The sequence below is a fragment of the Cololabis saira genome, chromosome 4 (genome assembly GCF_033807715.1).
Source record: "Cololabis saira isolate AMF1-May2022 chromosome 4, fColSai1.1, whole genome shotgun sequence".
In the NCBI taxonomy this organism is placed as follows: Eukaryota; Metazoa; Chordata; class Actinopteri; order Beloniformes; family Belonidae; genus Cololabis; species Cololabis saira.
Genome location: NC_084590.1, coordinates 38,187,135 through 38,210,588, shown reverse-complemented (window position 1 = coordinate 38,210,588; position 23,454 = coordinate 38,187,135). Strand labels below are relative to the sequence as shown.

At 41.2% G+C, this 23,454-nt stretch overlaps 1 protein-coding gene across 1 annotated transcript; it reads right to left on the bottom strand.

Moving 5' to 3' along the window:
* Nucleotides 1–665: 665 nt before the first annotated feature.
* brca2 (BRCA2 DNA repair associated) lies at nt 666–20,097 on the bottom strand. The gene is made up of 27 exons (XM_061720575.1): nt 19,975–20,097; nt 19,618–19,693; nt 18,041–18,265; nt 17,808–17,871; nt 16,046–16,098; nt 15,924–15,952; nt 15,692–15,803; nt 15,541–15,596; nt 14,659–14,743; nt 13,890–14,513; nt 9,165–13,787; nt 8,776–8,874; nt 8,599–8,668; nt 8,053–8,498; nt 7,773–7,963; nt 7,460–7,647; nt 7,192–7,362; nt 6,626–6,998; nt 6,394–6,549; nt 6,167–6,314; nt 5,987–6,099; nt 5,704–5,899; nt 3,549–3,715; nt 3,291–3,429; nt 2,948–3,204; nt 1,248–1,391; nt 666–1,151 (listed from the first exon to the last, which is right to left on the bottom strand). Exons 2-27 carry the CDS (start codon nt 19,670–19,672, stop codon nt 795–797), a joined length of 9,141 nt encoding a protein of 3,046 aa, XP_061576559.1. The 5' UTR covers nt 19,673–19,693; nt 19,975–20,097; the 3' UTR covers nt 666–794.
* Nucleotides 20,098–23,454: the final 3,357 nt, after the last annotated feature.

Sequence of the window (23,454 nt, the reverse complement as noted above, 5' to 3'; positions counted from 1 at the left end):
CCAACTATTATGTTTCATGGATGTTTCAAATGCAAATTATAATCCCCTAATAAAAATTGTAAAACATTTTCCAGAATTGTGGGACAGTAATTTCAAATATTTTCTTTTTAACATATTTTTCCATTTACAGTTTTCTTTTCCTTTTCATCCTCTAGTGAACATTAAATGTACACACAAGGAAAAAAAAAAAAAGTGCAACTTATTCATGTGTATGCAACTTCATTACTAGCGAAACCTGCTCAATGCAACCAATTTTCTTTTTACCTTATAAAACTGTTTGTTGGACTGCACCAAAACGTTTTTCAGAATGTCCTTAAAAAAAAAAAATTATAAAAAAAAACATAATATGCCAAATCTTCGGATGGGCTACAGTTTTCCGAGTAGAGTCCCTCATTAGTTCAGTTACTGACTCATTCACAGCAAAAAGTGAACACCACATCAGAGGCTAATTTCTATATGCAACATGTTATGGCCACACACCATGTTACTATGTCACAATTCCTCTCTCTCCAACTGTCCTGTCCAAAAATAATAAGGCAAAAGGCCTAAAATCTTAAACAGTGCATATACTGCAGGGCTAAACTGGAGTTACGCATGTCAGAATTTGTAAAAAGCTTTAATACACTAAACTCAGTGAGCATACCAGGCAATTGAAGAAGCGATCACATGATTTTACTGTTCCAAGTTTAATGGGCACAATAACAACCTATACAGTATAAATGTTACAAGCATCGTCCAGTATTCAAACACACTTAGTTGTAGCTTATGTTTTTTCAAAATACAGTCACGCACATCTATGATACATCCCCAACAAGCAGTGCCTGAGTATCGATCATAGCCAGTTCCTCATCATTCACTAGCTCGTGCTCCACAGTTGCCTCTGAGGGTTTTTGAGCTGGAGTGTGTGCAGTTTTTAAAGTGCCTGGGGTCCCAGACCTCCGCGGCGGGTTGAATGTCTTGTTTACACAGGGAGAAGCCACCGAGCTCAGATGGGATAGAGGTGGTGGAGACGGCACACGAGACAGATAATCCAGAGCTCTTCTCCTTTTCTGGATTTTCCGGTCGTTTTCTGTTGAGGGAGCTACTGCAGAAGTATTTTTATTAACAGGCGTGAAAGATCCGTGGTTTCCGACTGGTTTCTGAAACGTCACCTGCATTAAAAATTTGATTATCACTAAAAGAGTATGAAATGGTTTAAGAAATATATAAAAACAGTCCAAGAAAAGAAACCCTGAACATAAACTCACACTTGTCTTTGAGTCTTGGCCTCTGTCTGTTGCAGACGCTGGGGTTTGTGGTTTCAAAGCCGGAGAGGAAATCGAGCTGAGGCCTTCAGATTTCACTAAATCTGAAAGCTTCTCCTCTGCATTTAGGTAAAAGCTCTCTTGACACTGAAAACAGAAAAGGAAAACAATCAACCAAAGAAACAAAATGACATGGAGTCATCTTAACCTTCAACAACATCCTGGACTTAAATCAAGATGGACAGAAAATTGATCAAACTTGGCTCTGGTTAGTAAACATCATTATTGAATAGAAATTTAAAAGTAAAAATTAAAATATAATGAATCCCTCCTAAGTAAAAAACGACCAAGAAACCTTTATGAAACCGCCAGCTCAAATACACTATATTGCCAAAAGTATTCGCTCACCCATCCAAATAATCAGAATCAGGTGATTGGATTGGTGTAAAAACAGTCTGCATGCCTAGGTGCTTCAATTTATACAACTATTTGTTGAGTGGGTCGCTTTCAGGAGTTCAGTGAATTCCAGCGTGGAACTGTGATAGGATGCCACCTGCGCAACAAATCCAGTCGTGACATTTCCTCGTGACATTTTCCTCACTCCTGTTATTCCACAGTATTGGATGCGGTGGTGTAAAAGCACGTCACCACTGGACTCTAGACCAGAGTAACAAATCGCACTTCTCCATCTGGCAATCTGATGGACCAGTCTGGGTTTGGCGGCTGCCAGGAGAACGGTACTTGTCAGACTGGATTATGCCGAGTGTAAAGTTTGGTGGAGGGGGGATTATTGTGTGGGGTTGTTTTTCAGGAGCTGGGCTTGGTCCCTTAGATCCAGTTAACTCTGAATGCTTCAGTATACCAAGACATGTTGGACAATTCCATGCTCCCAACTTTGTGGGAACAGTTTAGAGTCGGCCCCTTCCTCTTCCAACATGACTGGGCAGCAGTCCGCAAAGCAAGGTCCATAAAGACATGGATGACAGAGTCTGGTGTGGATGAACTTGACCTGCACAGAGTCCTGAACTCAACCTGATAGAACACCTTTGATGAATTAGAGCAGAGACTGAGAGCCAGGCCTTCTTGCCCAACATCAGTGTGTGACCTCACTAATATTCTTCTGGGAGAAAAAATCCCCATAAACACACTCCTAAACCTTATGGACAGCCTTCCCAGAAGAGTTGAAGTTGTTATAGCTGCAAAGGGTGGACCGACATCATATCGAACCCTACGGATTCGGAATGGGATGTCACTTAAGTTCATAAGCGAGTCAAAGCAGGTGAGCGAATACTTTTGGCAATAGAGTGTACGTAGAAAACCATTGATTTTGACTGATAAATCCATTACTTAGATAGTAAACTAAATTAGATATGTATTTAGCTACTATGCATAATGAAATGTTAACTGCAAATTGACTCATTGAGAACTTTGGCTTCATATTTTCATTAGGAAAAGCTTTTGTACTTGAAGCCAATAATGTTGCATATTACAACAAAAGGGGGGAAAAAAAAGGCACAAGATAGCAAAGTGCACACTACTTTGCAATTTCATAATATTTTTTATTTATATTAAAAATATTATATTATTTAATATTTTAATATTTATTGAGTCTATTTTTGCATCTGAGAACATCTGCAAGAAATGTAGAGCAATCAATTTTAGAAGTATTTGAGAAACAGTGGAGACTGGGTTTTTTACTGTACCTGGAGCACACTTTTGAGGTGGCCGAAAGACTCCTGCAGATGCACTTCCTTAGGGTTTGTAGAGAAGACAGTCAGGTCTCCAGCGTACACAACGGGAGTGGGATACATGGACTGACCTCTGAGCTGCAGGTTGCTCAGAGCCAACAGGACTCGTGGTTTAAGCACATCCTCCAGGCCGACCAGAGAGAGACTGCTGAAACAGCGTACTTTCACAAAGTTCAGCTGTCCATCAGCCAAATAAAATGCAGGAGAAGAACCTGTGTCCAAAACCATGTGTCATAATTCAGCAAACAACACAAAAACAGAGGAGGAAAAAAAAGAAGAAAAAGATGAAATCACCAACCCTGTCCATCTATGATGCTGATGACACACCCTGTGAGGTCAACCTCTCCACACAGGGGCTGGAAGTCTGGGTTTTGTAGATTCACAAAATTTGTTGAGACTCTTGGTTGAAAACGTTCCGATAACCATTCCTGGGACACCTGCGCGACAAATTAGTATGCATGTTATCAAATATTTCCATCATCTTTCTGTGATGCGACCTGTGCACAAAATTACAAATGAGCAATATGTGTACAGAAGACTTTTTTTCCTGCAGTACCTGAAGTTGCTGAAACTGGGTTTTCTTTGTCCCAGTGAGCTGAACTGTTTCAATGCTGCTGCGTTTCTTTCCGTCTGAAGTCACAAGGTTATAAACTTTGTATCGGCACCCTTCCTTCAATAGAGCCTGAAGATCAGAGGAGGGTCTCCAAAGATTCAACTGGGAAACTAAAACAGGGGGGGGGGGGGGGCATTAACACGTGAATAAGCAAGCTGATGCAACACATGTAAGATGGCAGACAGACATTTAGGCCCTGTCCCAATACTCCCACTACCCCTCGTTTTCATCCCCAAAATTTTGCGCATTCCTGTGAGGGTAGTGGTGTCCCAATTCCTCTTTTCACCTAGGGGTAGTAGAGAAAACGAGTGTAGTGGCTATGAATCTGTCCCTACGGATCAAGGGTTTACCGATGCACACTAGCTAAATGGCGCAGGTTGACCTGGCGATCACGTTTGTACGTGAGCTGCTGCGCCCCGGACCGGCGGCTCTTATTTCTTAAATTTCTTAAAGGGGACCTATTATGAAAAACACGTTTTTTCTTGTTTTAACATATATAAAGTGGTCTCCCCTCACCCTGCCAGCACAGGGGAGACAAAATACCATGAAATTCTGCAGGGTCTCTGACCCCCGCCGGACAGAGTCCCCCAGTGTCACGTGACCTTTTTTTGAGCCATTCTGAATCTGCGCCTATGGTGACGTCACCATAGGCGCTCATTTCCATAGGTTCAGCCTCCGCTGCTGAAACCACGCCCACAACCAGCTCTCTCCGCTGCTGGAGCGGTGCTTCCTTCAGCCAGTCGGACGCAGCGCCGCGGATCCAGGTTAAATCATCCAGGTTCCCGGGTGGTTTGGGAGCTGGGTCCTCGGGGGTCTGTCCCAGGCTGGACCAGCTTCACCCTCCGAGATTTTCAGCGAAATCTGTCGGTTCGATCCCCGGTAACGGGAGATGCGCCGCGGATGCGCTCCGGAGCCGATCTGTGCGCCCGCCGTGGAGTTGCAGCGCCAGCGCGCAGAATCCGCCGGGCAGATCCGGCTGAAATTCCGCTGGTCGGTCCCCGGGAGTCCCTGCTACCAGTCCAGGCCGGTTCCTGCGGTCCCGGCCGGTCGGAACCGGTCAGATTCCCCCGTTAAAGCCGCGGTGATGCGCGCTGCTCCCGGGCGCCCGGCGTTGCTCCGGGGCCAGCGTTCAGCATCCGCCGGGTAGATCCGGCTTAAATAGTGCATAAATGTTATTTATATACAACTCATATTTTATTTTTTTAACAATAAAGTTTCCATTTGTGAAAATTCAGTGTTGTGATAATTTACAGGCTCGGGCTGCTCTGGCGGAGCGAGGTTTATGCTCCTCCCCTGCTACACGTCATTCAGGGAGCCAATCAGCACAGAGCCTCATTATCATACCCCCCCCTTCCCTAAAAATGAGGCGCAGAAAAAGAGGTTAGAAGCGGTAAAACTAGTGACAGGGCCCACAGGCTGGATTTATGATTTATGTAGAAAAAACAAGCTTTAGATTGTTTTTAAGACATTCAAGGCCTGTTTAAAATATACATTACATGCCATAATAGGTCACTTTTAACAGGCATTATTTGGATAAACTGAGCCCAGGTTGGGGATCTTAACGGTTACTTTTACTGATTGATTGATTGATTGATTGATATGTTTATTTGGTCACGTTGTAGAAGTTAGTTGTCGTTACAAAGTTTTTTTCATGTAGATCAAGCAAGGACCAAAAGGTGTAGACTGAAGCCAAAGCTTATTTTGTCTAACCTTTTAACATAATATAACCACTACAGTGCAAGATTTGAAAAAACGAAACAAAAACTACGTGAGAGAGAAAATAAATAAATAAATAAATATATATATATATATATATATATATATATATATATAATTTTACGCCTGAAAAAATATTAAAACTTAATAAAGTGGCATATTAACAGCGCTACAGCTGAAATTAAAACAGCTTTTGGCTCTCAGCTTCCTGATTTTAGGGGTGGTGCTGAAAGTAGGAGTAGTGGGAGTATTGGGACAGGGCCGGGATTGGGAAGATTTTAAGTGCCCTAAAATCTGTGGCTTCTTTTTTAGGGGTAGTGGTAGTGAGGGAGGGCTAGTGGTAGAAAGTAGGGGATGTATTGGGATTGGCCCTTAGACTCACCACAGCTGGGATGGGCCATAGAGTCAGCAATGCTGAGTCTCCACACAGGCGTCACATCTCTTTTGGGACAGTTCATCTGTGTGTTCTCTTCCTCCAGAGCATGGCGGTATCGATCCTGCAGCTCAGCCTGTTTCTTCTCCATCAGTGAATGCCTGTAGCTACGTAGCGTTTCCAACTGCTGTTCACTCAAATGAGCCTAGGACAAAGTTGTAAACAAGATAAGCTGATGAAAATCCATTTGAGAGGAAAAAGTCAAGAAGGAGCAAAGTAGATTTCCTATCACCTCGAGGTAAGCCGGATCGTTTCCCACTGCTTCATAAAGGTCCTGTCCATCCTCCAGACGGGCAACATCCTGATCACTGATCGTTTGCCTTCTCCGTTTAGGTTCAGTTCTCCCTGAATATGACGGTTTGTTAAAACTTGTTTTTGTTTGCATTTCACATGTAGAAACGATGAGTTCTACCTTTCTCCTCCTTTTCAAAATCCACTTGAATCTTCATAAAAAGCATCTCCATTGCCTTTTGCCTGATACTGTTGTATCGCCTGGCCTCCTTCTCCTCTGCTCGAACAGACCGGAACACAACTCCTCCGTCTGGTTTTCTCTCCATCCACTGGAAAATATAACAAATTCAGTTAAAAGTAACCCTTCCATGTTTAAATGTAACAATGCCTTAAAAGCACAACACATACCTGGATCGGGTAGCTTCTCACTATAACAATATCAACACATCCAACGGGTCCTCCAGTGCTATACAAAGACGAGACAGGAAGTAGGAATGGCCGTGGATCTCTGTGAAATCCCAGTTTAGCATCCCATCGTACACGTCTGCTGCTATTGGCACAGATCTAATCAAAAATAAAATGCTTGTTATACAGTTACTTTTGTGAACAGATTCAACAAGTTGTGGCCTTCTTTTATTACCTTCAGCATGAGAGATTCAGGTGCCTCGAGAGGGGGACAAGCGTCCTGTGACCCCGTCAGCTGGGCCCCGTGGATGATCAACTTGCCCCCAACAGCCAGTAAACCCTTTTCCAGCATGGCAGTCAGAGGTTCATCCAGCTGGGCTTTAATAGCATACCAGCCATCTGTAAGCCCAACCACTGCATATGGATTCTCCACCTTGGAATCAGCACTTTGTGGTGTCTTGGCACCATTGTTACTCTGTCTGCTCTGGGGTTGACCTCTGGAGAGGGTCTCACATACGCAGAGAACAAGACTTTTGGCTGCTGTGTCATCCTTTTCCATGATCTTCTTCAGAGCTGATCTGCGGCTGTGGTCCACCTCGACATCATATCTAAAGCATCAAATCAAAGCTTCAGAAGATATAAATACAGTGCTCTGCTGACAATCAGCGGCTTTTCCTCATTTAATACATGACCGACATATTCGCCATCAATAGGGAGTGGTGCTATTTCATGAAGCTGAACATAACTGTAAATAACTAACTGTAAATATACAAAGTTGTGATGCATTTTACTCTTATATACCTGTACTTAAGCTGTAGGAGAACCTGCTCTGGGGTAAGACAGATGCTGCCCATCGTTTCTGGAAAAGATCTTTCCATAGAGGCCTGCTTCCACACAATCCATCTGTAGTGATTGTAGACCCACGCTTCAGAGATCAGTTTTGGATCCACACCTGGCGTGTCACATAATGCTCTGCAAATATAAATTAAGTGCATTGAGCTTGCAGTTATCTGACATGCTTGATTTTTTTTTTTCTTCTTTATTATGATTAGTTTAAAATGAACAATACCTATAGAATTCCTCTTTTCCTGCAGTGCAATCATTGCTGGGGATCAGCCACCCCCCATCAGCAAGCTGAACACCACCTCCATCAAGAAATGCTTCGTGTTTGATGAACTGGAGCAAATTAAAGCGAAAAGACTCTGCAGTCTCACTAGTGATTTCAGTAGCGTGCTTATGGACTCCATATGCGTATAGCTGCGGAAAAGACAAAGAACATCTTGTTCTTAGCCAAATAAAGCTCCACTTTCTTAAAAAAACACAATTGAACATAACTTTCAATAGCAAAAGTGCTCGCGAGCCCAGGGACGGATATGGCTTGCCTGTTCTGGGGTGTATCTTCTCGGAGGATTTCCATTCACTCCTACTTTTAACGGGGTCCTTGCCACTCCTGAGGTTTTCGTTAGAAACAAGCTCCCTGGCAGAGGTCGGATGGTTTGACGCTTCTTTTTCCTGATCCTCATGTCTTGCATATCCCGTGCCAGCTCAATGTTCTCGGGATCATCTGGAACATCTTATCAAAAGGAAAAGCAAAATTCATCACAATTACGTTAAAGACCATTTCCATTACACCAATATAACAAAAAAAAAAAGATTCTATACCTTGGTTTCTAGAAGATGTGGCATCCACGTGTGATACATCTGCACCAGAACTGGCTGATCCACAAGTAACAGGAACACTTTGATTATTCACTGTATTAGTGTTTGCCATGCCAACTGAAGAAATGACATCTGTTGTGTCTTGGATTTTCCTAGTTGGTGGTACATAGGTGTTGCTGTTGGGCTGCCCTGTTAGGGGTTGATGGTCCTGTTGTTTAGAGAAGCTCTCCTGCAGGATAGTCTTTTGCTTTTTGAACGGGGGAACAAATGTAGACACGCTTGCATTTTCTTTGGGCGCTGGATTCTTGCCAGTCTCCATTTTTGCACTTTTGATAAATGGAGGAACAAATGCAGGAACCTTGGAAGAGGCTGATCTGCAGTCTCCTGGGGTCGACTGTTGTGCAAGTGGTGTCTTTTGGAATACTGTAGTTACATTGCTTTTTCTTTCACTGTAAAAAAAAAAAAAAAAAAAAGATAAAGATAAAATAACCACATATAACTAAAGGAGCGGATGGATTTCATCATCTGTTTGGGCACACGCAGGCTCACCTGAATGGCTTTGTGATGTTTGGATGAAGAGAGCCACCATATCTGAAAACGCCCCTGTCTTTCATTAAACCTTAGTTTAAAAAAAAAAAAAAAAAAAAGGTGAAAAAGATATTAATATGATAAATATGTACATGTATATGTCATTTTAGACAGCTGTTTATTGTGTGGGTGATTTACCAATCGGAGAACTTTTAACAGGATGGAGCACTGAGCCTCTCGAACCATTAATAGTCCTGTCAAATTCTTCCAGTAATCGTCTTTTTGAGGGAGGCTGACCTACAAAGATAAAATAAACCTGACATGTAACGTGATAAAATGCTTGAACTGTGCTACAGATTTAAGGGAGGCTGTCATTTTAATGGGTTTCAAATAATTCATTTATACAGAGCAAGAGAAACATGTCCTTCCTTATCAAAGTTGTAGTATTTAAGCAACAACAAAAATGATTTTGCTCAAAGTTTCCAGAACTGTTTACCCATCAAATCAGAAAATACTAAGAAAAAGCTACATCATCCAAATATAAATACATTTCATGTAAACTTGTGTAGTATAACACACACACTTACCGATATGGTCTGGATCTCCCATTACTCTTTTCCTCGTACGTTGTTCTTCTGTAGATCCGCTACTGGGCATATTTTCTAAAGTTAGACTTTGGCCTGCTACATCTTCATCTTCTAGCAAGGCTTTTGTGCAGTCCAATGCCTCCTGAGCCAGAAACTTCTGCTGCGTGACGGTGCAGCCGCTGAGGTCAAGTGACTGAAGATTTAGAACTGAAGACTCGTCTGCTTTTGCAACTCCAGATGGATTTTTCCTGCTTGTTTGATTTATATTACAGTTCAGCACACGTGGCACGTCTTGTTCAGGGATGTCCGTTAGGCTACCTGCCCCTGATGTGACAACTTTGTCCTCTTGAAACTTAAACACACTGGTGCATCGTGTCTTTTCTTTGATAAAACTACAGCCTTGTATGCTTGAACTTACAACTGTTTTGTTTAGATGGTCACTCTGCTTCAAAGCAGAGAATGGCTCATCATTTAAGGACGTCTCTCTCTCTGGAGGGTTGCCCTTGCCATCATCCGGGGTAACAGTGGAATTTAAAGTTCTGTTCAGATATTTCCCTTTTGATGAATCTGACTTATGGGTGTCCTGTGAGGTTGTTGAATTTGAAAAAGAATAATGACATTCACCATCATCAGACTCTTTCAAAAGGTCGTTTGCTTTCAAAAGACTTTTCTCTGATACGAGGACTTTTTGTCCTGCCGCAGTTGAAAAACCACAGTGTATTTGCCCTCTGTTTTTTTCAGCTTCTTCACATTTCTCATCCCTTTTCTTCGTGTCTGAAATAGCTGCAGTGTCTTTGCTCAAACTGATGTCACCGAAGAGAGTTTTAGCCTTCTGTAAAGCCTCAGAAGAAAAGACCACAGGCTTACCACTCGCTGCAGAAAACCCACAACTCTTGGAAACTGGATCAGTAACTGGAAGCTTGAAATGTGATGATGAAGCTTCTTCACAGTCACTTAACAGGATTTTTGCTCTCTTCAGAGCTTCAGATGAAATGGCAACGACGTTTCCACTGGCTGTCTGAAAGCCACCACCCTTTTGTGGCACAGTGATTTCCTTTTGTTTCATCGGTTTGTCTGAGTACTCGGTGCTTCCATGTTCATGCTCTTTAGGAAAGTCTGCCATTTCCCTCTGATGCTGATTTGATTTGGAAAGGCTTTGCTTCACATGGTGTCTTCCACTTATATTTTCTGTACTTTTACATCTCCCTGAATTATTGCCGTCACTGTCCATCGTGCCATCCTTGAGATCATCTGCGTCTTCATATTCTTTCAGAAGATGTTTTGCTTTCATGAGACTTTTTTTTGACACATGGACTTTTACTCCCCCTGCAGTTGTGAAACCACAACGCATCCCCACTGTATTGCCACCATTGTCTTGGTTCCCATCACTTTTCCTTTTCTGTGATATGTCTGGCAAATCTGCGATGTGACCAAGGTCGGTGAACAGAGATTTTGCCTTCTGAAGGGCCTCGGATGAAACTGCTACAGGCTTACCACTGGCAGCACAAAATCCTCCGCCATTAAATGGAAGAGATGTGAGCTTGGATCTGGATGTTGTTGCACCCTTTTTATCCTCAACTCCTTCACATGGATTTAACAATGAATTTGAAGCCTCACCTGAAGTTTTGGTGGGAGGTGGAGATAAATAACCGATTGCTTTTCCGCTGCCTGTTTGACATCCACTTTTCTCTGGTGTCAAAATGTCTCCTTTTTGTTGTGCTTGTTCGTCCACGTCCTTAACAGAATCACCTGCAGCTTCTTTAGAAATCGTAGGAGCCTCCCTTTGATCCGGATCAAGTTTAGCAGGAATTTTTTTCTTGCTGCCACCCACGCTACTCACATCTTCTGGCAACATTGCATCATCAGCATCCATATCAAACTCTCTGAAAAAAGCATCCTCCTCTTGCATTGCTTTGGTCAAAACCAAATCATCAAATTCTTTCAGCCGATGATTTGCTTTTAAGAGATTCTTCCGTGACACGTGGGCTTTGGCTCCACTTGCTGTTGTGAAACCACGTTGTACAGTCTCCATATTATCTCGGGCATCTTCATTTTTTGTCTTGGTCCTTGTGTCTGGAACAGCTGGGCTAGTTTTACCGATGTCACTGAATAAAGCTTTAGCCTTCTGTAAGGCCTCGGATGAAACTGCCACAGGTTTACCACTGGCCGCGGAAAAACCCCAATTCCCACGATGTGAACCAGTAACTGGAATCTTGTGATGTAACAATGGAGGATTGATTTCACCTTCAACCCCTGCACACTCCTTCATCAGTGTTTCTGCTTTCTTTAGCGCCGCCAATGAAACGCCAACAACCTTTCCACTAGCAGTCTGAAATCCACTTTTTTCTGGTTGTAAAACCCGATCGTTGAGCTGTCCTGATTTTGAGGTTTCTTTTTGATTTGGTTGATCATTGATGGCCTCAGGCGTATGGATCTCTTTCAAAAGGCATTCTGCTCTTTTTAGAGCATCTGCCGTCACGGAAACGTCTTTCCCACTGGCTGTACGAAATCCACAACCAGTTATCATTTCATCTGTGGCAGATAAATCAATATCCTTTGATGTCGTGCGAAGCACGGAGGAGGAAGGCTTTGAAGGCAAAATTTGCTTTCCATGGAAAGGAACTGCATTTTGCAAAGCATGTGTAACTTTACTTCCCACTTCATCCAGATGTGGTCGTTTTGTGTTACGTGCTACCAGTCCAGGATTTCCACTTTCAAACTTAGTGCATCCATTAACATGTCCCTCAGAATGGTTTTTCTTATTCTCAGACCTGTCAGGAACGTGTTTTATGTTCTTATCAGACATGCCATCATTACTCTCCATTATGACACGGTCTTTGAAAAAAGCGTCTGCCTGTTCCATGTAGTTTGCTGAAATTGGGATTTGTTTCCCACTAGCCATGTGGAAACCACTTTGGCACGTGTTTGTGTCAACGTTGCCATCTTTTGAAGTTCCCTCCCCACCATTAGAGTTTTCTTGGGGAGTGAATATTATATCTTTCCTATCTAAGTTACACTTTTGATCCATTTTGGCATCGATTTCACTGTTTTGCTTGTCTGTGGATTCCTCATCTGGAGGATTCTTATCCAAATCTGCAAACAAAGCTCGAGCTTTACTCAGAGACTTTTTGGAAACATTCAGTAGATTTCCTCCTGCAGTCTTAAATCCCACACCAAGCACAAAAGTATTGGTGTTTTGCACTTTGGTGGCTTCACCGTACTCAGCACTGTCACGGTTTTTAGGTTTAGCTGAAGAATGATACCTTGTATCTTCAGAGGTGGACTTCAAACAGAGTGATGCAGATGAGTTCTCTTTCATCGGTGCATATGACAATGGCCAATCCGTCGATTGAGCCGTGGTGTTTAATGTTCCAATATTTGCTTTATCATCTAAGACTGAGTCCATTTTGTCCGGCTTTGCACTTTGTTTCTCCTGCTTTTCAGCATCTGAACTGAAACTGTCATCAAAATTTATTCCAGCAAGAAAATCAGAATCAAGTTCTTTTGCAGCTTTTCTTGGAGTCGCACCATTGCTTTGACAATGCTGTTGCAATTTGGGAGGTTTGGACTGTGTAATGTCAAACTGGCTCTCTGCTTCTTCCAAGAGAGAACAAAGTTCCGTTACGTCCGCTTTTTGTGAAGCCGTTAACTGGGAACTGAAATTCCCAAATGTTTTACACAAAGAAGGTAGCGGGTTTGAGTTAGAAGAAACACTTTGCACTGATCCATCGCTGATGTTATTTTTATATTTAGTTGCAGAGTCACATTTGGTGGACAGATTATTAAAAGTCTTTTTACCTTCAGTCTCTTCAAAGAGATGCTTGGCTCGCTCCAGGTTAGCTGTGGAAATGCGTATACCTTTATTGGAAGCGGTTTTAAATCCTGATGCGTTGGCAGATGGAACAGAAACTTCCATTTTATCTTGCAGGACATCATGAAATTGACCGTTTAATGGCTTGCAGTTCATATTATCCACTCTTTTTGCACCACTTGGTTGTCCTGTTGATCTCCTATTTGCATCCGACTTGCCTTCTCTTCTGGGGTCCAGTGTCCAGTGTGGGATGTTTCTCTGCACACTGGGAAGAGTGGTTCCAGCCTCAGCATCCAAATGTGATTTTCCATTTCCTCCCTTTGTAGATGGGAAAGGACTAGCTGTGTGGATGTCAGTCTTAAAGCCAGAGGACTGCTGACTTTGACCAGTGTTCTCTGAGCAAGGACCAAGTGGCGTTGCAGTCAAATGAGTAGTGTTCGTTACAGCAGACTGGAAACCACTGTCATTTATAATTCCTTCACTGATGTGGTAACTTTGATCAAAGGTGGAAATATGCTTTCTATTGTTACCATCCATGTTATGCTGTAAGGTTGCTTGCCTTTCTTTCTCCCTTGCCTGTTTCAGGGCAGAGAGACATGCTGATGTAGAAAAAGTATCTTCAGCTACTTTACTCTGTTGAATACAGTCCGACATTTGGCTGAAGTCTTGCGCAAAATCTCTGGAAAGCTGCGAAATGTCCAGATCCTGGACTTTAGCCTCTTCAGAGCCTTTTTTCAGTTCACTATTCCCAGTGCCGCAGAAATCTGCTTCCGGTTGGAGTTTCTCCAAATGCTTCCCATTCATTTCTTGTCCTGAGAAAAACAACATAATAATGAAACACAATGGAATACCTTTAGTTATTGTCTAAAAACAATTTCCCGTTTTACAGTATATTGTTACATACATACTCTTACCAGGCATGAGAGATGTGTTAATGGATTCAGGAATTCCTGATAATAAAGCCATCTTCTGAAATTGACAATCTTTTTCTTCTTTGCTCTTCAAAGTCCTAACACTGTCAACAAATAGTCTCTTTTTCCTAATAAATCCAGAGTCTGTGATTCTGCCCGATGGCCAAGAAAGTGGGCTAGAATTAGCCTCACCTTGCAGTCTTTCTTTTAAGATAGTGCTATTCTCAGTACAAGATTGGATTTCTGACAGACTCAATGGAGACCATTGGCTGATTGCACCATGTCCAGTTTTGACCAGCGGGCTTGAGGGAAATCTGTCAGATTCTGCATCAATGGCTTCCTCTTCAGCAGCTGCAGCCTTACATGCCGACGGTGCTACTGCAGAGCTGCAATCAGTCTCCTTTATCTGAATGTTTTGCTTCCGCTTGAGTCTTTCATGCTTCACTTTTCTCAGAGCTGAACTACTGTTGGCAAAGAAAATAGAGAGAACATTTTCAGCTCCATTGATAACTTCTGCCACCGTGCTGCGAACTTCTCCGTCCTCAATAGCATCTGGAACTTTCTGCTGCCAAGCAGATTCGTTGAGGGTACCGTGAGAACGGTCATGGGCCTCAGTGGAAACAGCACCTTTAGATTACAAGATAACAGTCAGTATTAGGCCCCACTGTGCTTCTACAACCAAAATCAAGCATCTGCTGCAATGCATACATTTTTCTTACTTTCTTTTATCCTTAACCTAATAACCCCATTTAAATATGAACAAACTGTCTACCTTGAGAAACATCAGCTACGTTGTTGTTTTCAGGTGCATCACCTGTGGAGCCTTTTGACAGAGAAGGGAAAAGCTCCCGCACAATCTAGAAAAGTAAGAGAGAAAAGTTTCAGAGGTAATCTGAAACATCACAACAATTTGGTCTCTCTATAAAACAGATGTTTAATCTCTTGCAATGTGCACATATATTTGCAAAGTCAAATCTCAGATCACAAGTTCTTCTCATTTCATGTACACTCAGATTTCTTATAATTACCGTATTTTCTGGACTATAAGCCGCTACTTTTTTCATAGGTTTTGAACCGTGCGGCTTATACAAAGGTGCGGCTATTCTGTGGATTTTTTTTTTTTTTTTTTTCTTCCACCGCTCGGGGCGCTCTAACCGGTATTACAATCAAAACTAAGACAAAATAAATGCAAAGAAGAATACGCTACTTCTTCTTTAGCAGATAGAATTAGGTAGAAGCAGATTTCAAACAGATAAATAAATACCGGTTATTTTCTCTTGGTTTTGTCCGGTTTTAATCAGCAAAGTTGCTGCCGTGTTAAAAGACACCGTTAGGAAAGGATCTATTTAGGTACAAACATGTACATCATTTACAGTTCAAAATGGTTCTGTACATGTAGTAAATATCTAATCTAACAACATAAATATCTGCGGCTTGCATATCTTTTTTTTTTTTTAAATAGAGCGGCTTATATACAGGTGCGGCTTGTATATCTTTTTTTAATAGTTTTTTTTTTTTTTTTTAAATAGAGCGGGTGCGGCTTATATACAGGTGCGGCTTATAGTCCAGAAAATATGGTAGATGGAAGAATGCATAATGTGAATGTATTCTGTCACTGTCTTTGATGTGGGCTTGGGTAAACTAGATTACTCACAACAAAATTTCTGTCAGGAGTAGCACTCGGTGGACACGGTTCCTCATCAGTCTTGGCTGCAACATTGAAAAGATTCGTATATCATTCAACAAATCAGGTAGTCAGTCAGGTAGACTTTAAACAACTACATTTACTACTACTATTTACTTACATAAAATCAGGGTGGATGGAACTGCTGGTGGTGTATTCAAAGAACTAGTCCATGAAACGTCAGGATTAAGCTGTGCACCAAGACTTTCAGAAATATGCTTTACATAGCTGACCTGGAGCATGAAAAAAAATAACATCAAGAAAGGAAGTGTTAATGTGAGCAATTTCCTTAGATTTGAATGAAGGCATTGTTGTGAGAAAAATAAAATTGGTGTCAGATTTAATGTACTCACCGGGGATTTGTTTGGGGTGTGAAGTAAATCTATACAGAGCAAAGCAAATAAATAAGACAGAGGTATGAAATGTTTTAATATAGAAAAGGTATGGATAAATAACAGATACATAATATGCTCACCAAAGCTGTCCTCATTCCGAGTCTGGATGTCTCGGCATTTCCCACCTGCGACCCTGAAGAGAGCAAAAGCAAACATCTATAACTGTCAACAGAAGGGACACCACCAGTAATTATTAAAATACTAACATGAAAATGGTGCCTCAAAACACTTCCTATAATCAGCATGGGGAAATACATTCCCAAAGCACAACACCTAAGCATCAAGGGTTACAGATTTTACCATATGATGCAAAGGTGATGTTACTTGAAACATTTGGACGTGGTGACAAATCACCTAAGATAAGCAGCAACAACAACAAAAAAAGAAGCCTGTTGCACTCTTTGGAATGGCAGTCATGCTGGTGGCTATGGATACAAATAGTCAAAAACAAGTCAAGGAAAGATGAGCAATAAGCAAAATTAAAATAATGAAGAAACAGACCAACCAATGCAAGATAGCCTTTTTGTGGAAAATGGAGCTTGCGAATGATTTACATTTATAAGATCCTAAACAATTTACAAATGGATGGTTGGAGAACTTCAAGCCAACAAACTCTTCTAACTCAGTAACTAAAACAAAAGATATGTGAAGGAAAGCATGCCTTCATTAGTGTATTTAAAAGGGGATATATTATGAAAAACACGTTTTCTCTTGCTTTAACATATATAAAGTGGTCTCCCCTCAGCCTGCCAACTCAGAGAAGGAGGAAAGCAACCAAATTCTGCAGTGTCTGTACAGCCGCCCGGATGAGCCGTCCAGTGTGATGTGACTTCTACGAGCCGTTCAGATTCTGCTCCTGTCGTTACGTAACCAAAATGCGATTTACATACCGTAGGTTGGCCTCCGATGTGTGAAACCACGCCCGCAACTAACTCCGCCAGCCGGAGCCTCCACCATTTTTTCGTAGCGGTGTATCACTACATTCAGGCAGCCAATCAGCACAGTGCCTCATTATCATAGCCCCGCCCACTCAGAATCCCACATAGAGAAGGTTAGAGACTGGGAGGCTGCAGACATGGCTCAGAGGCTAGATTTCTAATTTATTTAGCAAAAACAATCAAAAGTTTGTTTTTAAGACATTCAAGGCCTGTTTAAAATAGGTATTGGATGCCATAATATGTCCCCTTTAAGCATCTGTTTTCAAAGTCCTGAGCAGCTTGACTACACGCACCTCAAGCGCACATCAAGGAAAGAAATCGCAGCATAAATGATGGCAAACCAGAAGTACAAATAGCTACAGTATATTTCAGTTCTTCTTATCACAACAATGCTATGTAGAAGGGCCTTAAGTAACTGCGATAAAAAGAGCTGTAAACAAAAATCCAAACTGAATAGCAATGTTGTAACAAGCAATGTTAGCCTACAAATGACACTGACATGTATGAAGACTCCAGGTAAATCAGGCACGATGAAAGTACAGTGTGTTGCTGTTATGTATATATATATATATATATATATATATATATATATATATATTCATACATACATAGGAGCAGGAAAGCAGTAAAAAAATAAATACATTTAAAAAAAAAAACTATCACATCTCTTTTTATCAAATTACAGATATGCGTAGCACTCTGTGCTTAGCCTCACAAAAGTATCTAACTAAAAGTATGTATGTGAAGGGAAAAAAAGCATAAAAATAGCGACCCGCATCTCAGTTTTTACAACGATTTCAAACACTTGTCAGGACATTAGGCTGCAATAGAGTTGCACTTAAAACATATTAAAATATACAATTATCACTTTGAAAAATGATTATGTAGTTTATGTTTTACTCACCTCTCCTTTGACAGCTTAAACAAGCTGGGACTTTGTGTTGCTGTGCATGGCAATGTTGCTTTTTCTAAGAGATACCACAGTGGAACATTGTGTTTTGGTTTAATCTCAGGTAAGTTCATCCATGCAGACACCAATAGGTAGGAACAGTTTATAGCAATAAACCTGACTAAATTAATATTTAAAAATTCTACAAAAAATAAAAAACTACATTCACATCGACAGTTGAAGATTACCTTGTGCAGCTGTGAAAGACTGCTCATCTTCAATTTCTGGAGACACAATTCGACTGTGTCTGAAAACTTTAGGGGTTGAAAACAGCTGACTGCCATCAGCTTTTTCAAAAGGTGTTTTAAAATTTGCCTCTTGATTATCACAAAGGTCATCTTGATCTGACACCTCGTGAACAGACGTTTGCCCACTCAGTATTTCAAACCAGTTCGGGTCCAGTGGTCCCAGCTCTGAAATCACAGAACAAAGACAGGTAAACAGTATACTAAAAACTACACACCTCTAAGGAGTCATGGTATTATGGCTTGTGCATTTACACAAACCATATCCTCAGTGACTGTCAAACATCAAAATATATTCATCTTAAAAAATGACTAGCAATTCATGGTGTTTATTTATTCATTACAATTAGCTGGACTTTTTTTTTTTTTTTAATTGAACACAATTTATAAACAAAAACATTTATTAACATTTATACAAACTGCTTGTGGAGGAAATACAATACAATATAAGAAAATAGAACATATTTTGGGAGTTATCATGAACAAGAGACACAGAAACAATAAGGTAAACATAAATAAAATTAATAACAAAAAAGGTGAGGCATTTTAAAGGGGACCTATTATGAAAAACACGTTTTCTCTTGCTTTAACATATATAAAGTAGTCTCCCCTCAGCCTGCCAACTCAGAGAAGGAGGAAAGCAACCAAATTCTGCAGTGTCTGTACAGCCGCCCGGATGAGCCGTCCAGTGTCATGTGACTTTTACGAGCCGTTCAGATTCTGCTCCTGTCTTTACATAACGACAGGAGCAGATTTCCATTGCGTTGCAGATTTCCATGCTTCAATTTTCTTCCTGTCGCTCGCGTTGAAAGCCGGTTGAAAGCGCTGTAGGAAACAGTCATGGATGAGGAACGGCCGATCCAGTTAGTTGAAATGAGAAGTTATCTCTACGATTCCTCCTCATTTCACTACAAAAACCTCAATAAAGTGGCAGCTGCTGGAGGGAGATGGACAGAGAGCGTCCGATGTCGCGCAGTGCAAAGCGATAGTCGGACGCTCTCATGCAGTTACACGCTTTTATAGTTGTGGGCGTGGTTTGCATTTTGGTTACGTAACAAAAGGGAGCAGAATCTGAACAGCTCGTAGAAGCCACATCACACTGGATGGCTCATCCGGGCGGCTGTACAGACACTGCAGAATTTGGTTGCTTTCCTCCTTCTCTGAGTTGGCAGGCTGAGGGGAGACCACTTTATATATGTTAAAGCAAGAGAAAACGTGTTTTTCATAATAGGTCCCCTTTAAAATAAAAGATACTTTGATATATCAGCTAATAATTTTTTTGCAGTTATTTGACTTAACTTTTTTTTTTTAGAGAGAACAAAACATTGGAAAGATGGCTTCATTTTTCTCCACTTACAACAGTGTATATGATAAAAAGCTTAAATTTAGCCAGTAGAAGAATGATAAGAGAGACACTGATGTGTCAATTGTATCTATGTAAAAAATAATATTTGATATTTCTAATTGTTAGCTGGACTCTCTTGCCAGATGTTGATGATCGGAGTTGGGACAGGACTTACCTGTCCAGATCTGGTCTTTGAATGCATCATACATGTTGTTAGGAGGTGATTCCATCCCAGGTGACTTGAGTCAGGTCTAAGGTGTGTTACATGGCACACGTGGGGAGAAAAATAGTGTTTGGTTTGTTTGTTTTTTAAGATATTTCAATTAAAAGTGGGATATAATTCGAACTCAGGGTGAGCTACATCTGACCACACATCAAACGAAATAGATCTTAACTACGCAAAAGAAAAAGGTAAAACTACACAAGATTACAGACTGTCCAACGTTGGTGCAAGTTATTTACTCATAAATACAGTCAGAGCTGGAGAAAACACGGAGAAAAGTAGATCTTTTTAAAAAAGAACGAAGCTTACCATGACGACATCTGAGAGTGTTGACTCTCATGTCGCGATATGACTCCCGTAAAAACAGTGACAACAACTAAAGCTTTGAGATAAAACAACACAAAGTAAACGTAGCCTCAGACTGCACGTCACCTTGCTAGCAGCAAAATACAGACCTCGCGCGCCGTTTTCCGGAAGTGACGTCAGCTTCAAAATAAAAGCCCGCAAACGTCTCACATGTCAACTAAAGTAACAGCCTGCGAATTTACGGTATGTAAAAAAAAAAAGAAAAAGAAAAAAGTAGTAATTTATAACTTAAACTTAGTTTTAAACTTAAATAGTTTAAAACTATTAATATAAAACGTGCTTATGGTCTAAGATTTAACCCTGTCTGTGGGCCTGAATCAGTATCTGTAAGGCAAGGCAAGTTTATTTGTATAGCACAATTCAACACAAGGTAATTCAAAGTGCTTCACATCAAGATTAAAAGCGGCAAGATACAATTCAACAGTATATAACAAATAAAATGAAATAAAATGATAAGAAAAAAGGTAAAATAATAAAAAGCAAAAGTTGTTAAAAAGTAAGGGCAGTAGAGTACAGCAGGTAAGTATAAACAGTAATGTTTTTCGGCCTGATTTGAAGGAGCTGACAGTTGGAGCAGACCTCAGGTCTACAGGAAGTTTGTTCCACCGGTGAGGAGCAGAATAACTGAATGCTGCCTCACCTTGCTTGGTTCTGGTTCTTGGGAACCACAACAAACCAGATCCAGATGAACCTCAGGGGTCTGGGAGTTTCATAGGGAACTAACAGATCCAGCATGGATTTTGGTCCAAGACCATTCAGTGCTTTGTAGACCAGCAGTAAGGTTTCAAACTCTATCCTTTGACTCACTGGAAGCCAGTGTAGTGATTTCATGACCGGTGTAATGTGGTCCAGTTTCCTGGTGTTTGTAAGGACTCTGTTCAGCGTTCTGGATCAGCTGCAGCTGCCTGATAGATTTCTTGTTAAGGCCTGTAAAGATGCCATTGCAATAATCCAACCTACTGAAAATGAATGCATGAATACTTTTTTCCATGTCTTGTTTAGACAGAAACCCCTTAATTCTAGAAATGTTTTTCAGGTGGTAATAGGCAGATTTAGTGATAAACTTTAGATGGCTGTTGAAGTTCAGGTCAATAAAGGTCAAATAATTACACCAAGATTTCTGGCTTGATTTGTATTTGTCAATGACATGGAGCCAAGGTGAGCGCTGATCTTGTAACGTGACTATCAACTTTTAATTAGTCACTGAGAGAGAGAGTGCAGGGATCGACACACTGAGTCGAAGCAAAACATGAAGACATTGCTGCAGGTCAAGGGTGTTATTGACCCTTTCCATAAAATCAAACTGTCGGCCTTATATGATATGCAGATGGAATTATTAGAATTTCAGATGATAATTAGTTTTGTGGTCAACAGAAATATAGGCACCCTGCCCCAGTCCCAATACACCCCCTAGCCCTACTTTTCAGCCCTACCCCTATATTTTGTGCGTTCCCGTGAGGGTAGTGGTGTCCCAATTCCTCTTTGCATGTATAGGTAGTGGGCATAACGAGGGGTAAGGGGTATGAATCTACCCCTTCACAGCGAGGGATTTCAGATGCTGACTCGTCGACCGAGGGCTAGAGAAAATTTCCCAGAATGCTTTACGTCATCATTTGCAGACTGAATCAAACAAAAAAACATGGCGGACATTTATCATTTTTAGTGAATAAAATCAATATTTTGAGTTAGTTTCTGCATAAAAATGCATTTTGATTACATTTCTAGTGAGAAATATATATTTTACTTTCATAATATTCACTCAGTGAATGTACATAATCACTCGCTTGTCCGTTGTTGCGAAGTTTTTTCAGATCTCGCCAGAATAAAGGCTGATTTATGGTTCCCTCTACGGCGTAGGTTACGCCATAGGCTACGCTACAATTTAACGCAGAACCATAAATCGCCGGCGGCTCTTCTCATCCCCGAAAACATCAGAGCAAATTTCTTAACAGGCGTTATTTGGATAAACTGAGCCCAGGTTGGGGATCTTAACGGTTACTTTTACGCCTGAAAAAATATTAAAACTTAATAAAGTGGCATATTAACAGCGCTACAGCGGAAATTAAAACAGCTTTTAGCTGTCGGCTTCCTGATATGGTGTGACGTATGTGCAAACGTAACTACGCTGTCGCTTACGTACCCGAATGTAAACCACGCAGTGACATAGCAAGTGGTGTCCCAATCCCTAGGGAAGATTACAAAGCCCTACCCCTTGTGGCTTCATTTTGAGGGCTAGTGGTAGTGAATGAGGGCTAGTGGGAGTGAGTAGGGTGAACATTGGGATTGGCCCTACTCTCCAACAAACCAGAATCAGAATTAAAATCAGAAAGAAGTTTATTGCCAAGTAGTTTTTTAACACACACAAGGAATTTGTTTTGGTGATTTGGTGCAATACAAAAGAACAACTAATATTAAGTTAGATATAAAATACAAAGTAAAAAGAAAAGATGTACAACATGTACAAAACAAACTGATCCCCAGCCAGGTGCAGGTGATATCAATCAATCAATCAATCAATCAATCAATCAATCAATCAATCAATCAATCAATCAATCAATCAATCAATCAATCAACTACTCTGCCCCAGTGACACAGCCACACTCACACACAGACACACCCACTAGTGACACAGTGAGAAACTACATTATCTGTTCCCTTCCATTAAGATCATTGGACTGAACTCGCTGTGCCTTCAAATATCATCGATTTTATGGTCTGTTTTTGTCATACCCATGATTCCAAATACGCAAAAAATTAGGAGATCTGTTTTCCTGACTCACTTTGGCTCAGATTGAGTCAGGTGTTTGTGTGCAGTGCGCTGATTTGTGGACAAGTTGACCGGGAAGGTCTGAGCAGTGTAACTAGACAGATTTAGCTGCATGTTCAACATCAGTACACTAAATAAAAACGCTGACGCTCCTCCAGCTGGACGTCAGGTCTTCCTCACCACCTGCTGTTTCATTTGTGAGCGGGGTTTTAATTATGAGCGCGGCTCCTCTGTGTTTAAGATATGGTCAGTAACCCAACAAGATCAGAAAGTTGTTATATTCTCACACTTGTCGCTCGGTTAAGGAATGGGGTGATGGCCCTTACATACACGACCGGTTTCTTATTTTTCCAGCCATCTGGTCTACCTGAGGAGGTGAAAAAGAGGTGATCAGATGTCAGGCTTTCCGGAAAGTGGCTCTTGCATAGGAGGCACCGTGAGTGGCAGAAAGGGGGAAATGTTGCGCAAAGAAATGCAAGTAGGCACCTGTATTCACCGAAAAGGCCTTTTGCCATTCTTCACCATTACAGCACCGTTACCATGTAGGATTCCGCCTGTGACATCTGGCCCATAACACATGCCATAACCAAAGTTAGGCCCAGCTCAAGATCTATTAGTCTGGCCAACACATCATTTCCCAGTGCCATATTTGAGCC

Bases quoted from the DNA above. Each gene is read 5' to 3' on its own strand.
- brca2 (XM_061720575.1), bottom strand. From the start codon at position 19,672: ATGGAATCACCTCCTAACAACATGTATGATGCATTCAAAGACCAGATC. The intron at 14,744-15,540 runs GTGAGTAATCTA...TTACTTTTCTAG, and splicing joins CTCCTGACAGAAATTTTGTT to ATTGTGCGGGAGCTTTTCCC. The intron at 6,315-6,393 runs GTATGTGTTGTG...TATATTTTCCAG, and splicing joins TGAGAAGCTACCCGATCCAG to TGGATGGAGAGAAAACCAGA.